The following is a 14869-nucleotide window of genomic DNA, read 5'->3' on the forward strand; positions in this document are numbered from 1 at the left end:
ACTGCGCCCAGCCCGCCACAGGAGTCGCTGGAGCGCGATGAGACAAGGATATCCCCACCGGCCAAACCCTCCCTACCCCGGACGACGCTATGCCAATTGTGCGTCGCCCCACGGACCTCCCGGTCGCGGCCGGCTGCGACAGAGCCCTTCATGTCTCTTTTGAGTTGAATGAAAGAATGTTTTCTGTCTGGAAGTGGAGAGGATTGTGCTGACGGCATCTTATTGTAGACAAACATTGTTTGGCAAACCGAGCCTCAGTCAATCTTCCATGTGTGTGTGCGTGTGTGTCAAAAGGTCAAATACAGGGTGCTTATACATGTCCTTTTTCACACATGTACAAGAGTGCAACCTATAGAGGTTGTTTTTTGCATATTCTATTCCCCCTGAGACACCCTTGGAGAGTGGGGTCACGGTGTGTGTGTGTGCATGCATACATGAGTCTCTCTCTCTCACACACACACACAATGTATAGTTGTCTTCCATGCCAAATGGTGTGTGTGTGTGAAAGAGAGAGACTAATGTATGCACGCACACACACACACACACCGTGACGTGTGTGTGTGTGTGTGTGTGTGTGTGTGTGTGTGTGTGTGTGTGTGTGTGTGTGTGTGTGTGTGTGTGTGTGTGTGTGTGTGTGTGTGTGTGTGTGTGTGTGTGTGTGTGTGTGTGTGTGTGTGTGTGTGTGTGTGTGTGTGTGTGTGTGTGTGTACATGTGAGTGCATGCAGGGCAGTGTGTGACATAATATGTGTCTGTGAGCGAGAGTGTGTGGGTGTAGTTCTGTGTCTTCCTCTCTGTCAGGTCACGCTAGACTAGACGATTAAATCTGTCCCGTCGGAGGAACAATGACAGATGACAACAGATTACACACAGAGATTATCTCAGAAAGAGGGAGAGATGTGGAGTGAGAGGGTGATGAAAGAGGGGAGAGAGGAGAGAGAGAGGAGAGAGGGGAGAGAGAGGTGAGCGAGGGGAGAGAGAGGGGAGAGAAAGGGGAGAGAGAGGAGAGAGAGGAGAGAGATAGGAGAGGAGAGGAGAGGAGAGGAGAGGAGAGGAGAGGAGAGAGAGGAGAGAGAGATGAGAGAAAGAGGAGACAGAGGAAAGAGAGAGGAGAGAGAGAGGAGAGAGAAGAGAGAGAGAGGAGAGAGAGGGGAGAGAGAGGAGAGAGAGGGGAGAGAGAGGAGAGAAAGGGGAGAGAGGAGAGAGAGAGGAGAGAGAGATGAGAGAAATAGGAGACAGAGGAAAGAGAGAGGAGAGAGAAGAGAGAGAGGAGAGAGGAGAGAGAGAGAGGAGAGAGAGAGGAGAGGAGAGAGAGGAGAGAGAGGAGACAGAGGAAAGAGAGAGGAGAGAGAGAGGAGAGAGAAGAGAGAGAGAGGATAGAGAGGGGAGAGAGGGGAGAGAGAGGAGAGAGAGGGGAGAGAGAGAGGAGAGAAAGGGGAGAGAGGAGAGAGAGAGGAGAGAGGAGAGAGAGATGCGAGAAAGAGGAGACAGAGGAAAGAGAGAGGAGAGAGAAGAGAGAGAGGAGAGAGAAGAGAGAGAGGAGAGGAGAGAGAGGAGAGAGAGGAGAGAGGAGAGAGAGAGGGGGGAGAGAGAGGGGAGAGAAAGGGGAGAGAGAGGAGAGAGAGAGGAGAGAGAGATGAGAGAAAGAGGAGACAGAGGAGAGAGAGAGGAGAGGAGAGAGAGGAGAGAGAAGAGAGAGAGAGGAGAGAGGATGGAAAGACTGAAGTATGATCAAGTGAACCTGCTGTAAATACAGTCACTTTGAGACATTAAGTGAGGGAGTACAAACAGAATACAACATGAATACAAGCTTTAACAGGCATACAGATATTAAAATGGAGCTCTCACTCACAGATACGCACACAGATGCACTCACAGACATGTCATGCAGCATACACACACACTGAAATATCTGTACTCGGTGAAGTCCAGTCCATGTAAATAAAGATGATTAAGTTATTAGGATGTAATAACACCTCATCTTATATTGCTTGTTCTGATATTTCTTAATTTCATGTTTTGACTTTTTTTGTGTGATTATTTGTGTGTTCATATTGTACTATTAGACACTTACTGCCCTGCCGGAGCAAGAAACGTAGACATTTCGCTGCAGCTCCTTTAACATCGGCTAATCTCTGTACGTGACAAATACAATTTGGTTTGACCAAGATAAAACAAAGAAATGGTAAGAAAAGAGAGACTGGGAGAAAAAGAGAAAGGAAGTCAGTGAAGTAAATGAAGAAGCTTGAGGATGGCGGGTAAAAGAAAGGAGGCAGAACGAAGAAGAAGAGAGAAAGAGATGGATCCAGGAAGACATCTGGGACTGTTTCCAATTCTACTAGTAATACGAGAATGCTTTGTGAAATGTAATGCTATGGGTTTTACGCTAATCCATCCGTGTCGGGGACGTGGGTCACGTCTAAAATGTCACCCTATTCCCTATATAGTGCTCTACTTAGTGCACTGTGTAGGGAATAGGGTGCAATTTGGGGCGCAGGCATTGTCCCTAAGCCCCTTCTGTTGGCCTATTACAGGTGTATCCCTGCACAGAAATGCGGAGAGAGGGGGAGAGAGGGATCAAAACGATCCACAATTAAATTAATGTTGCAACTCTCTCCGAGTCCTCTCAATCTCTCCACATTTCTCGATCTTGTGCTCCTCCTCTCTCTCCCCCCTTTCGTTTTGATACATCCTCCTCTCATCTCAACATATTTCGAGCCAAATATTCAACACCCACCTACAGATGTGTTTGTGTGTACACTACCTGTGTTCTGTAATGGCTGCCGTCAGATGAGGATGCCGCAGGTGTGACGCCACGGTGTGACACCATCAGACACCATTTGAACTGTTGTGGGGGAATCAGAGAAGTAACATGAAAACATGGAGCAGTGGGTGTTTATACGGTGGTGGGAAATGATGGTAATACCATAGTTAGAGAGAGAGAGGTGGGGGAGAGAGAGAGAGAGTGGCAGGGGAGAGAGAGCGAGAGAATGGTGGGGGAGGGAGTGGCAGGGGAGAGAGAGAGAGGCGGGGGAAAGAGTGGCAGGGGGAGAGAGGGAGAGTGGTGGGGGAGAGAGGTGGGGGAGAGAGAGAGTGGCAGGGGAGAGAGAGCGAGAGAATGGTGAGGGAGAGAGTGGCAGGGGGGAGAGCAAGAGAAAATGTTGGGGGAGAGAGTGGCAGGGGAGAGAGAGAGAGAGAGGCGGGGGAAAGTGGCAGGGGGAGAGAGAGTGGTGGGAGAGAGAGAGAGAGAGAGAGAGAGAGAGAGAGAGAGAGAGAGAGAGAGAGAGAGAGAGAGAGTGGTGGGGGGGAGATAGTGGTGGTGGAGATCGGGATTGGGGGAAAGCAAGGAGGAGAGGAGAAGAGGTGGGGGGGAAAGGTTTCGCGGGTTCACTTACAGATCTGTCATTTAATCAAACCATGATTATGAAAGGATAGATGGAGAGAGGGAGGGAGAGAGAGCTCAACAGAGAGGAAAAGAGTTCATACAGGATAGTGAGAGGAAAATACAGAGGGTTAACATGGGATAGGTAGGATGTGTTGATAACAGAAGGATAGATAGAGGGAGAGAGAGAGAGAGAGTGAAAGAGGCATATTCGTGTTCTATTGCAAACCACATCACAGAGTCTACATCCGAAATAGCACCCTATTCCCTACATAGTGCACCACTTTTGACCAGAAAAGAATTTCAGACACAGTCAGGGTATGGAAGTGTTAATGTCACAGAGAGAGAGAGAGAGAGAGAGAGAGAGAGAGCGAGCGAGAGAGTCAGAAAACATAAAAATGTATAAAACAATCTGGCCACTAGCTGAAAAAAATAAGAAAAGTTGAAAGGGATTTATTTACGTTAAGAGACTGACTGGGTAGAGGAGAGTGGTTTCAACCCCTGATGCGCCGCATTTAGAGCTAAGCCTCAAAATTATTCAACTATTAAACATGAGCGGCTTAATGCAGCAGATACATAGACCATCTGATTCTGAAAAGAATTGAAATCACTACGAGACGAGAAGAGAGAGCGGGGGATGGACGGAGAGATAAAGAGTGGGGGAAGGTTGGTGCTTAGCTAAAAACTTTAGGGCTAATCAATCTTGCAGAGAAAGGGGGGAGTACGTAAGAAAGAGGGAAGAAGAAGAAAGAGAAGGAGGGGAGGAATGCTTGTAGAGGGAGAGAGGGATTATTCACCATTTCAAACGAATAATTGCGTATTGTGTGAATCTGGCACACACAGAGAGAGAGGGAGCGAGGGAGGAAAAGAGAGAGCATCAAGTTGAAAAAGACCTAAAGATCAAAGAGATCCACAAAAAAATAGAGGGAAAGAATTCTCAACTGCCAAGAAAAGGGGAAGAACAAGAACTGAATTTAAAAAAAAAGTGTTTTCATGATCTCTAAAATCTCTCTGCATTGGACTTGGAATAAGCTTCTCTGCAGTTACAACCACCCGATACCAACCAACGAAAGAAGACTTCGCTTTAACATAAACTTTGGAACAGCGAACAGGAGCTGAAGCCCTGAACATACGATAACAGAACATGAAAGAGAAACGAACGAACACGGCATTGGAATAGAGAGAAACTCAGAGTGAGCACAGGTGCAGAAGAGAAGAGAAAAGAGAGAGAATCGAGTGAAGAGAAAAAAGAGACGAGAAGGAACATTTCAGAGGGTATATTATTTCTGGGTCATCCCCCCCGATGAGAGGACAACACCTGCCAGGTGAGTTATGTTGTTAAGCACAGCCAGGTGGGGACAGTTTTGTAAATAACTACATAACAGAATTATGTAAAATACGATATGTCACGTTTTAGTTTTGATAGTTGTAACTATACGAGGGCGCTGTCAGTGTACATGTGGGCCATGTAGTAAGACACTGTTCTGTCAACCACTAAAGAACCTACCGTTTCATGAGGATATCGATGATATAGGTCCTACTGGTTTATGAACGACAGTTTTTTTGGATGTATGGTCAATAGTAGCCTACTCCCCGGACGCATTTTTTGAACGCGTGTGAACCTGAATCATCGTAATACCTCTCAACACTTCAGAGCTGAAAGGATGTTACGACACTTTTGGGGTTGTGTGGTTTTTCGGGATCCTTCAGGGGTGCAGTGATGGGTGAGCTCAGCTGCCCCAGTGCATCGTGGGGGAGAGAGGGTGTGAAGGCGCTCGTGCTCTGTTCGCTCCTAGTAGTCGGTGAGTGAGGTTATTTTTCTTCAAAAGATCTATTGTATTGATATATGTTTTTTTATGAGTATATATATACCAACAATTTATCTTCTACCCTTTTCACGTGTTTAAAATAGCTGATATGTGATCTACAGTAGGTGTAGGCCTAACAATTTATGTGAAATTTATGTGAAATATACCAAAGAGAAAGAGATACAAACCAATCAATATTTCCCTCTCCTTTTCCGTCGATCTCTTTATCTCATCCACCAGTACACACATCCCATGCCCAGCCTCCCCTCCCTCTCTCCCTCCTGGCCAAAATCATGGTCCCCCCTCCCTGGCATGCTCTGCCCCTGTCGCAGGCTGATCTTGGCCCATTGTTCTCCAACTCCAGCCCCTTCGCCTTCACCCAGTCCCTGCTCATGGTGCCTCCGGCTGGGGCAGTCTCCAAAGCGGGGGTTCGGGCTTCATTCGGGCCTTACTCTGTCAGCCAGGTAAATCAATTGGGAGCAGAATGCTGTAGATCTCCGCTTATACATTTGGAGAATTAGTTCCATAGATTTTATATTATTCCTGTGTGTCCTAAGAAGTCGCAAGATAATATGTCACGCAGAGATCTTCCTCTAGCCCTCTCTCTATCAGTGTAACCCGCTCTCGCTCTCCTTCTCTCACTCCTCAGCTGGTCTCTGGGCCCATCCTCCCCCTCTCCCCTCCTCTGTCTGCCTCTCTCCTCTCTAAACACGTGGAGAGAGAGGGGGATGAAGGAGGAAAGGAGAGGTACAGGGTGCGGGTGTTGTTCCATGTACGAGGGGACACCAGCAGAGGGAGCTGCATCGCCCTCCACGCCTTCAAAGAGACCGAGGAGCAGAAGGCTTCGTGTATCACACAGGTGTGTTCGTGCCACACACTATATTTAGCCACCATCACCTGTGACCATTCAAAAGACTGAAGCCGGACTAAACGTTTTCTTTGGGACTCTAGTGGGACTCTGAATGATGGATATGTTGTATTGTGCGTTTGTTACACCGGCCAATACACTGAAATGTTCTGTTCTATATAAAGTATGACACCTGTTCTATATAAAGTATGATACTTGTTCTATATAAAGTATGACCACTGTTCTATATAAAGTATGACACCTGTTCTATTTAAAGTATGACACTTGTTCTATATAAAATATGATACTTGTTCTATATAAAGTATGATAATGTTCTATATAAAGTATGACACCTGTTCTATATAAAGTATGACGCCTGTTCTATTTAAAGTATGACACTTTTTCTATATAAAGTACGACACTTGTTCTATATAAAGTATGATAATGTTCTATATAAAGTATGACACCTGTTCTATACAAAGTATGACGCCAAATGCTCACCAATCACTCTCTTCATCCATTCCTCCTCTCTCCTTCCCAGCCTCCACTGGGTCTATGTGTGGTGACCCTGGCCCTACCGAAGGACTGGTTTGAGGCGGACCAGACCAGCCAGCCCTACCTCAGCCCCAACCAGCATGCCCGGCAGACACACCACACCCGTAATCGGGGACGACGGCACGAAGGTGGTGTCGTCGGTGGAACCGGTGGCATCCGCTTCCCAGGCACTCTCCGATACAGCCCCGCCCACGCCGGCGACCGCATCCAGCTGTACTACTCATTGTTCGGCACAGCATCCAACCTCAAACTAGCACCCCCTAGGTGTGTGCAAGACAAATTACCGCAGTCTCAGAGAGAGTTGTTTTATATAGGAGCTGTGACTCTGAGGGAGTACAATAAGCAGAAAGAAGCCAACGGGACCAAAGAGAAAATAGGCTGTTGCAATGGACAGGAAGAGGAGGAGCTATGGTTGGATTCCAACGTGCTGATTCGCTATCGCAGGGGACCGGTCCGAGCGGGACAGCCAATAGGGGTTTCTGTGAACCTGAGGCCCAGTTTCAGTGCAGAGTTTGTTGTTATCCGGTAAGTCTTTGTTACGTGATGCTCGGTGATGTATCATGTGATGTATAATCTGTGATTATCTGGGATAATCCAGCAAATTGAAAAGGGACACCTGATGACGACCTAAACACATACAGGAACATAGAAGTGTGCAGGTTCTTCTCTTTTACTGATAAATACTGTATTCATATTTCGATATCAAACCATGTCTCTCATTGCCAGTGTATCTGTCTAGTATGAATAGTATGTATACAGTATGTAGTACATGTACGTTGGGGACGGCAGGTAGCCTAGCGGTTAGAGAGGAGAGCCAGCAACCAGAGAGTTGCCACTTCGATTCCTGGGTCCGACGGGATAAATATGTCAGGAAGTGAGCTGGCAACTGGAAGGTTGTTGGTATCAAATCCTAGATGCCATTGTCTGAAGTTGTGCAAGGCACGTAACTCCCCCCACAACAACAGCTCAACGGGAGCCTAGTGTGACAGCCCCCCGCTCCTCTCCAGAACCTGTGTATGTGTCTTTCAGAGGGGTTGGGTTAAAAGTGGAAGTCAAATTTCATTTGAACAATAAAGTGGTCTTAATTTCCATTTGAGTAATTTCCCAGACGCTCGTATTCAGGGCGACAAACAGTAAGTCACACTGTATCTGTATGTATCTATTCCAGACTGAAGGTGAAGAAAGGCCTTTTGTCTCTAGTTGCCCAGCGCTCTCTGAACTCTGACCTCTGGGTTGTGAACCTGGAGAGAACCCAGGGCTCCAAACATGATGTCATCTCCATCATCTGCCACAAACTGGCCAGACACATGGACAGCGACGGGTATTACTTCATCATATATATTACTGTACAATAGAGGAACGTATGCAATTTAACCGATTTGTGACATGTCAGTTACATTTATGACAATATACATTATTCATATTGCATGCAAGTGATACCATATGTGTGGGAGAATATTACTCTATTAAATATTCCAACATATGTGATTTATTTCCATCAAATCTCTTTTTTCTTACCCTCCCCACCTCTTCTCCCTACTCTCTCTCTCCTCCCCACTCCTCACCCCTTTTCCCACCCTTCTGTCGCCGTCCTACCGCCTCCTCTCCCTCAGTCCCGCTGCTCTGCAGCAGGTTGCCTGTCTGTCAGTGGACGGCTTGCGAAGGAGTTTCGGCGTTGCCATGACGGTATCGGCCAGCTGGCGGGTAGAGTACTCAGGCCGTAAAAACCCTCCGCCACCACACGGCGGAGTAGTGAGCAGCTTCTCCTTCACTGACAGAGAGATAGTGGGCATCTCTCCCATAACTGAAGTAGGTAGAACTTAATTCAATCAGGGCCAGTTTCCCGGGAAACAGAATCTCCATTGAACATGCCTCTTAGTCCAAAACTCTTAGCCAGAAAAAAATAAAAAAGAGTTCAGAACTCTTAGTCGGGGAAATTGGTTTCTTCTTGTTGCATAGTCTGTATGTATGTACTGTACAGTAGACAAATGGATAATGTGATAGCCACAGCACATATCCATACATCTACGGATCTCTTAGTGTTGCGGTGGACTGTATCTGCCTTAAAAAAAGCTCATTATGCTTATTCCTAAATAAGGCCAAAAAACGGAACTTGTTGTCATCAACACACAGAGTGGCATGATCATCAACACGGCCATCTTGACCAGCGAGCCCGTGTCACTTCCTGTCATTGTGCTGGCAGTGGGGCATGATGGGAAGGTGTCGGATATCACCGCGGCGGTGAAGTGCCAGTCGTCCAACGATGATATCGTCAAGGTAACCAGACACGACTCTACGTACTGTATACACACACGCACAGGGCTCCTGTCCAATTCCGTTGTTTTCTGTGGGTTTTTTACGCTGATATTAACTTTTTTAGTACATAATGTCGCCGCCATCATTTCCTATGACCGAAAACAGCTTCTGTTTACATCAGAACAGCAATCACTAACCTCGATTTGGATGACAATTTCTACTTCAACGAGTCGGCACCTCTGGGCGTCGGCACCTCTGGGCGTCGGCACCTCTGGGCGTCGGCACCTCTGGGCGTCGGCACCTCTGGGCTAGCCCTAATCCCTGGGACGCGAAAGAGGAAGCGACGGCGCAAGAGAGGCAAACGAGTACATCACTGGGGCCGAGCTCCCTGCCATCCAGAACCTCTATACCAGGCGGTGTCAGAGGAAGGGCCCAAAAATGGTTAAAGACTCCAGCCACCCAAGTCATAGACTGTTCTCTCTGCTACCGCACGGCAGGCGGTACCGATGCACCAAGTCTGGAACCAACAGGCCCCTTAACAGCTTCTACCCCCAACCCATAAGACTGCTAAATAGTTAACCAAATATCTATCCGGACTATCTGCATTGACCCCCCTTTCTACTCATCACATATGCTGCTACTACTGCTTATTATCTATCTTGTTGGCTAGTCACTTTACCCCTACCTATATGTACACATCTACCTCAATTACTACGCACCCCTGCACATCGACTGGTTACTGGTACCCTTAGTATTTAGCCAAGTTATCGTTATTCGTTGTGTATTTATTCCTCTTGTAATTATTTTTTATATTTGTCTCTCTGCATTGATGGGAAGGGCCCGTATGTAAGCATTTCACTGTTAGTCCACACCTGTTGTTTTACTAAGCATGTGACAAATACAATTACATTTGTGTAGATTGATTTGACACACAATCCTCCACTCCCTTTATCACCCTCTGACTTTCTTCAACAGGTGTCAAGCGATTGCTCCACCCTCTTTGTCGACGGAAGTGAATCAGGGGTGGGCAGCACCTGTGTAGGGGTGGAGTTTCTCCTGGGCACGCTCAGTGGGTCCCTGTGTCTGTCCGTGTGGGCTCCTGTCGTCCCGCTGCGCGTCTCACTGTCCGACAACGAGCTGAGCCCCATCGAGGGTTGGAACCACTACACGGAGAACGGGTGAGTCCCCGTGCACGTGTGTGCGTGTGTGTGTTCAGAGAAAGATGAAGACACACTGAGCAGGAATTACATAAAGCAGGATTAGACATGGCCATGTCATTAACATCAAGATTCCTAAATCAGTTGATAGAACGATGGGGATTGGAACAGTTGGAAGTCCCATTTTTATGTATTTTTATTTAACCTTTATTTATCTAGGCAAGTCAGTTAAGAACAAATTCTTATTTACAATGATGGCCTGGAAATATGGTCTCCTTTTAGCATAATCTCCTTTCCTAATCCTTTTTTTTCTGTCTCAAGACAGAGCAGGAGGTTGAAACACCAAACCAGGAATGTCCAGTGGTGGAAAAAGTACTCAATTGTCATACTTGGGTAAAAGTAAAGATACCTTAATAGAAAATAACTCAAGTAAAAGTCACCCAGTAAAATACTAGAGTAAAAGTCAAAGTATTTATATTTAAATGTACTAAGTATCAAAAGTTAAAGTACAAATAATTATAGTAAGAAAACCAGACAGCACAATTAAAAAAAAAAAGGTTTACGCATAGCCAGGGTCACACTCCAACACTCAGACATCATTTAAAAACAAAGCATTTGGGAAGTGTGCAAATTGTACAATTATCTGTCCTGCTAAGCATTCAACGTGTAACGAGTAGAAGAGACTACTAATTCCCTAACCCAGAGCTTTAAAATAGACTCTGCATTATCCACCTCTAATTCCTAGATGGCACCTGCTCAACAATTCAAACACTAACATTATGACTTGCTGTCTCTTCTCAATCAGGGGTCAAATGGGGTCAATTCTATTTCAATTCCAGTCAATTCAGAAAGTACACCAAAATTCCAATTGTCTTCATGCTTTTCATGAGGAAAAATTGGAATTTGATTGGAGTTTGGTTTACTTTTTGAATTGACTGGAGTTGAAATGGAATTTACCCCAACCCTCAACATATTTAAGCTTATGATGTCTCCATGTTTGGTTTTGCCCAGCTTCTATGCCACATCCAGATTTGTGTAATATCTCTCACCTCCTCATCCATCCATCCATCCTTCTCTCTACCCCCACCCCCTCTCTCCCTCCCTCCCTTTCTTTCCCTGCTCCCCAGCTGTTCTCCAGTGTACCAGAGGTCCACAGTTCAGGTTCTGACCCAGTTCAGTGCTCAGGGGGGGCAGGGTCAGCTGACCTACCTGCTGGGCTCCTCTGATTGGTTTGTGGATGCCACAGAGATGGTCCGTAATTGGCTGAGGGTAGAGAATCCTCGAGTGGCGGTCCTCGACAAGCAGAGCAATCTGATTGGTCTACACCCGGGGAAAACTTCAGTTCATGTGAGTATCATGTGATACGAACAAGTAATATGATGTTGTATTTTGAATAGCATGGTGCATTTTAGTTGATGGATGGTCATTACAAATGATGAAATCTCCATTTGGTCAGATCTCAAATATATTTATTACCTATGGAAAGTAAACTTGAACAAGACACGAACAGCCAATAACTTTATTGACACCCCTCTCTTGTCTCTCAGGTCATATCAAGCCAATGGGACGGTGTTCTGGGTAGCTGTGATGTCATCGTGACCTCTGAACCCGTGACCCCAGGTGACCTCTCAGTGCAGGTTGTGGGAGGACTCGGTATGTCAATCAATGCAAGCCCTGCCCATCCTGCTGTTGTCACGGCAACAGTGACAGCATATAACATCCTCTACCACCATGGGCAGGTCAGTTCAGTGTTTTTCTTGACCCACTAACTTCACTAAAACGTTTTAGTTTTACATAACAGTAACTTCAGTGGGACATTTTTGCTTCAATGGAAGGACCTTTGTGCTTCAGCATGGTATGACACTGAACATTACTCAATTTCTCCCTCCCCCTTATCTTCATTGTCCTTCTCTCTCTCTCCACCAGGAAGCGTCCATCAGTGTCTGGCTCCAGTTCAGTGATGAAAGCGCCACGTTGCTCTCCACCTTCAGCCGTGGTACTTTCGCCCTTCGCCTCTCCTCATTGGCAGAGACCGTGGTTGCCGTGATGCCCGGCCCGTTGCTGCGCGTCATCGCCCAGGGCGAAGGGGGCGGGCCTTTACTGAAAGCAGAACTCCTGGTCACCACCTGCAAGGCAATGTCTAACTCCGTTGATGGGAACCTGGCCAATTCAAAAGAAGGAAGCGGAACCAGGAGGCTGGCTAAAGGATCAGGTTGGATCAGGGTGAACCTGGACTCAGAACTTCGTCCAATGGGAAGCGAGGAGGCGGACTTTGAGCTGCTCGACATTTCGGACATGCTGGTTGAGTCATCGGATAGGGACGTTAAGTACAGCAACTTCCTGGACAATGACATCATCATAGGGAACGTCACCACCGTCAAAGGTGACGACGACTATGACAAGGCCGGCGATGGGATGATCGCCAGGAACGACCTGGAGAGAGCGGTGTTGACCCCAAATCACGAAGAAAGCGCTGTGTACTTCTCTCCCGGGGTGGAGAGAGAGAGGGAGAAGAAACTGGAGGATACAGAGCTGGGGGTGGGTGTCGGGGCAGTTCTCTCACTTCTCTGCCTCTCCGTACTCCTCTTCCTGGTGAATTGTCTGCCCTGCGCTTTGAGGGAGAGGAGGATGAGGAGGAAGGACATGAACATGGAGGGGGTGGAGGGAGTGGTGAAGGAAGAGGGGGAGGAAGGACAAGAGAAGGAGGCAAAGGATGTTGCAGAAAAGATCGACAAAATAACATCGTACCCCAGGGTAATATCACTCCATGAGACTATTCCAGAAGAGAAGGAGGGGCAGCCAGATCAAAGCATTGACCATTAAGGCTGCATCTGAATAGGCACCCCAATCCTTTTAAGAGTTAAGAGCCCTGGTCAAAAGTAGTGCACTAAGTAGGGAATAGGGTTCCATAGGGCTCTGGTCAAAAGTAGTGCACTATGTAGGGAATAGGGTTCCATAGGGCTCTGGTCAAAAGTAGTGCACTATGTAGGGAATAGGGTTCCATAGGGCTCTGGACAAAAGTAGTGCACTATGTAGGGAATAGGGTGCCATTTCATTCAGGAGAGAAAGGTTGTTGATAAAATCCTCATTCTTAGGAAAATTGACAATATACTTTTTGTCACAGTGTCACCAACAATGTATCTTAACGTCTTACAAGGTCATCTTCGTATAGGCTAGTCTTTTTCTCAGTTATTTATTTCTGAATGTTTGTCTATCTACCGTCGCACATATACAGTAACTATACAACATAAGTTAAATATGTGTGCAGAAACAATGCACGTACACGACTGTACACATCTGCCATATTTATTTGATTGGTATTATTTCACATTTATCCATATACAATTGGTTGTCATATCTTTTTCGATGTAGGACTCAATGCAATCCGTATCGCTGAAGTTCACCGCTGTATTGCAATTGAATTTTAAAGGCAGCGTTCCCTCGTTCGCGGAGACTGAATTCACGATAAATACTGCACATTTCAGCTCAATCGGAAACGACCTTTACATTTCAAGCGCGCTGTAGCGCTGAACTTCGGCGATATGGAATGAATCAAGCCCTTTTAGGCCTATTGACGAAATAGTATAGGGTTGAAAAATCCTGGTAATTTTCCCAAACAATCCCGCCAGGATGACTCCCAGTTGTAGGATGCCGACATGCTTTTCCCCTCCTAAACCGAGATTCTCCAATTGGGATTTCTGTAAGAACTGAGAATTTGGGAATCAACACCCCCCTCCCCACTTTTCCCAGGGGGCCAGAGCTGAATTCTGAATTCCCCCATTCTGAACCCACTCTGCAGGCATACTATCAGTGTGTAAAAAGTACTCAATTGTCATACTTGATTAAAAGTAAAGATACCTTAATAGAAATTGACTCAAGTAAAAGTGAAAGTCACCCAGTAAAATACTACTTGAGTAAAAGTATTTGGTTTTAGATATACTTAAGTATTAAAAGTAAATGTAATTGCTAAAATATTCTTACGTTTCAAAAGTAAAAGTATAAATCATTTCAAATTCCTTATATTAAGTGTTGTGTAAATTCAACACAGGGACACTTACTGACTTTATTGTCCCCAGGGGGAAATTTTGTTGCAGTGTCATGTACACGTTTAAGGTGGCGTTTAAATACAAAACAAAATTGACAATACAACTTTCATAACAGTTACATACCAATAAAAAAAAAAAAAAAAAAAGACTAGGCTGCTGGCCTTACTGAGTCGATAGGAACATTTGCCCGAGCTATTTAGGAGGGATATCACACCTGGCACAAATGATTGTCTAGTTCTGTTTTTCCTGCTGAGGGGTGCCCTGCGCCCAGAGGGGAGTAGTTCAAAGTCCGGGTACAGGGGGTGGCTTGGGTCTAAAATGATTTGGAAGTCAATACTAAATGAATCACTCTTTATTGTCAGTAAGCTGGAGAGGTCACAGTCAAACTTAGATGCACTTTCAAACCCTTCATTCTGGGTTACCCAATCTAGTTAGTAACTGATCCAAGCACAGGCAGGAACCAAAGATTATATATGACGAAAGAGACAAGATGAACACTTTCAGGACTGTCCCTCCAGACTATACATTTCCTTCACATAAGCAAACCATTTATTTATGGCTAGCCAGGGGCACACTCCAACACTCATATGCCATTTACAAATAAAGCATTTGTGTTTAGTCAATCCGCCAGATCAGAGGCAGTAGAGATGACCAGGGATGTTCTCTTGATAAGTGCTTGAATTTGACCATTTTCCTGTCCTGCTAAGCATTCAAAATGTAACGAGTACTTTTGGGTGTCAGGTAAAATGTATGGAGTAAAAAGTACATAATTTTCCTTAGGAATGTAGTGAAGTAAAAGTTGTGAAAAATATAATTAGTA

General features: G+C 45.9%; 1 protein-coding gene across 2 annotated transcripts in view; it reads left to right on the forward strand.

Moving 5' to 3' along the window:
* The first annotated feature begins 3855 nt into the window (after positions 1-3855).
* Positions 3856-14869, forward strand: part of LOC129841271 (transmembrane protein 132A-like) — a 12373-nt gene continuing 1359 nt past the window's right edge. Inside the window, exons 1-12 of one of the 2 annotated variants that reach the window (XM_055909465.1) lie at positions 3856-4705; positions 5091-5182; positions 5429-5652; positions 5838-6047; positions 6577-7115; positions 7759-7911; positions 8204-8399; positions 8724-8867; positions 9822-10024; positions 11131-11350; positions 11551-11742; positions 11930-14869. The exon at positions 11930-14869 is cut by the window's right edge and continues 1359 nt beyond it. In XM_055909465.1, coding sequence (XP_055765440.1) covers positions 5101-5182; positions 5429-5652; positions 5838-6047; positions 6577-7115; positions 7759-7911; positions 8204-8399; positions 8724-8867; positions 9822-10024; positions 11131-11350; positions 11551-11742; positions 11930-12826 — 3060 coding nt within the window. In that variant the 5' untranslated portion in view covers positions 3856-4705; positions 5091-5100 and the 3' untranslated portion in view covers positions 12827-14869. Of the gene's footprint in view, positions 4706-4727; positions 5183-5428; positions 5653-5837; positions 6048-6576; positions 7116-7758; positions 7912-8203; positions 8400-8723; positions 8868-9821; positions 10025-11130; positions 11351-11550; positions 11743-11929 lie in introns of those variants that run through there. The other variant, XM_055909466.1, reaches the window with a different exon arrangement.

The sequence above is a fragment of the Salvelinus fontinalis genome, chromosome 42 (genome assembly GCF_029448725.1).
Source record: "Salvelinus fontinalis isolate EN_2023a chromosome 42, ASM2944872v1, whole genome shotgun sequence".
Taxonomy (NCBI): Eukaryota; Metazoa; Chordata; class Actinopteri; order Salmoniformes; family Salmonidae; genus Salvelinus; species Salvelinus fontinalis.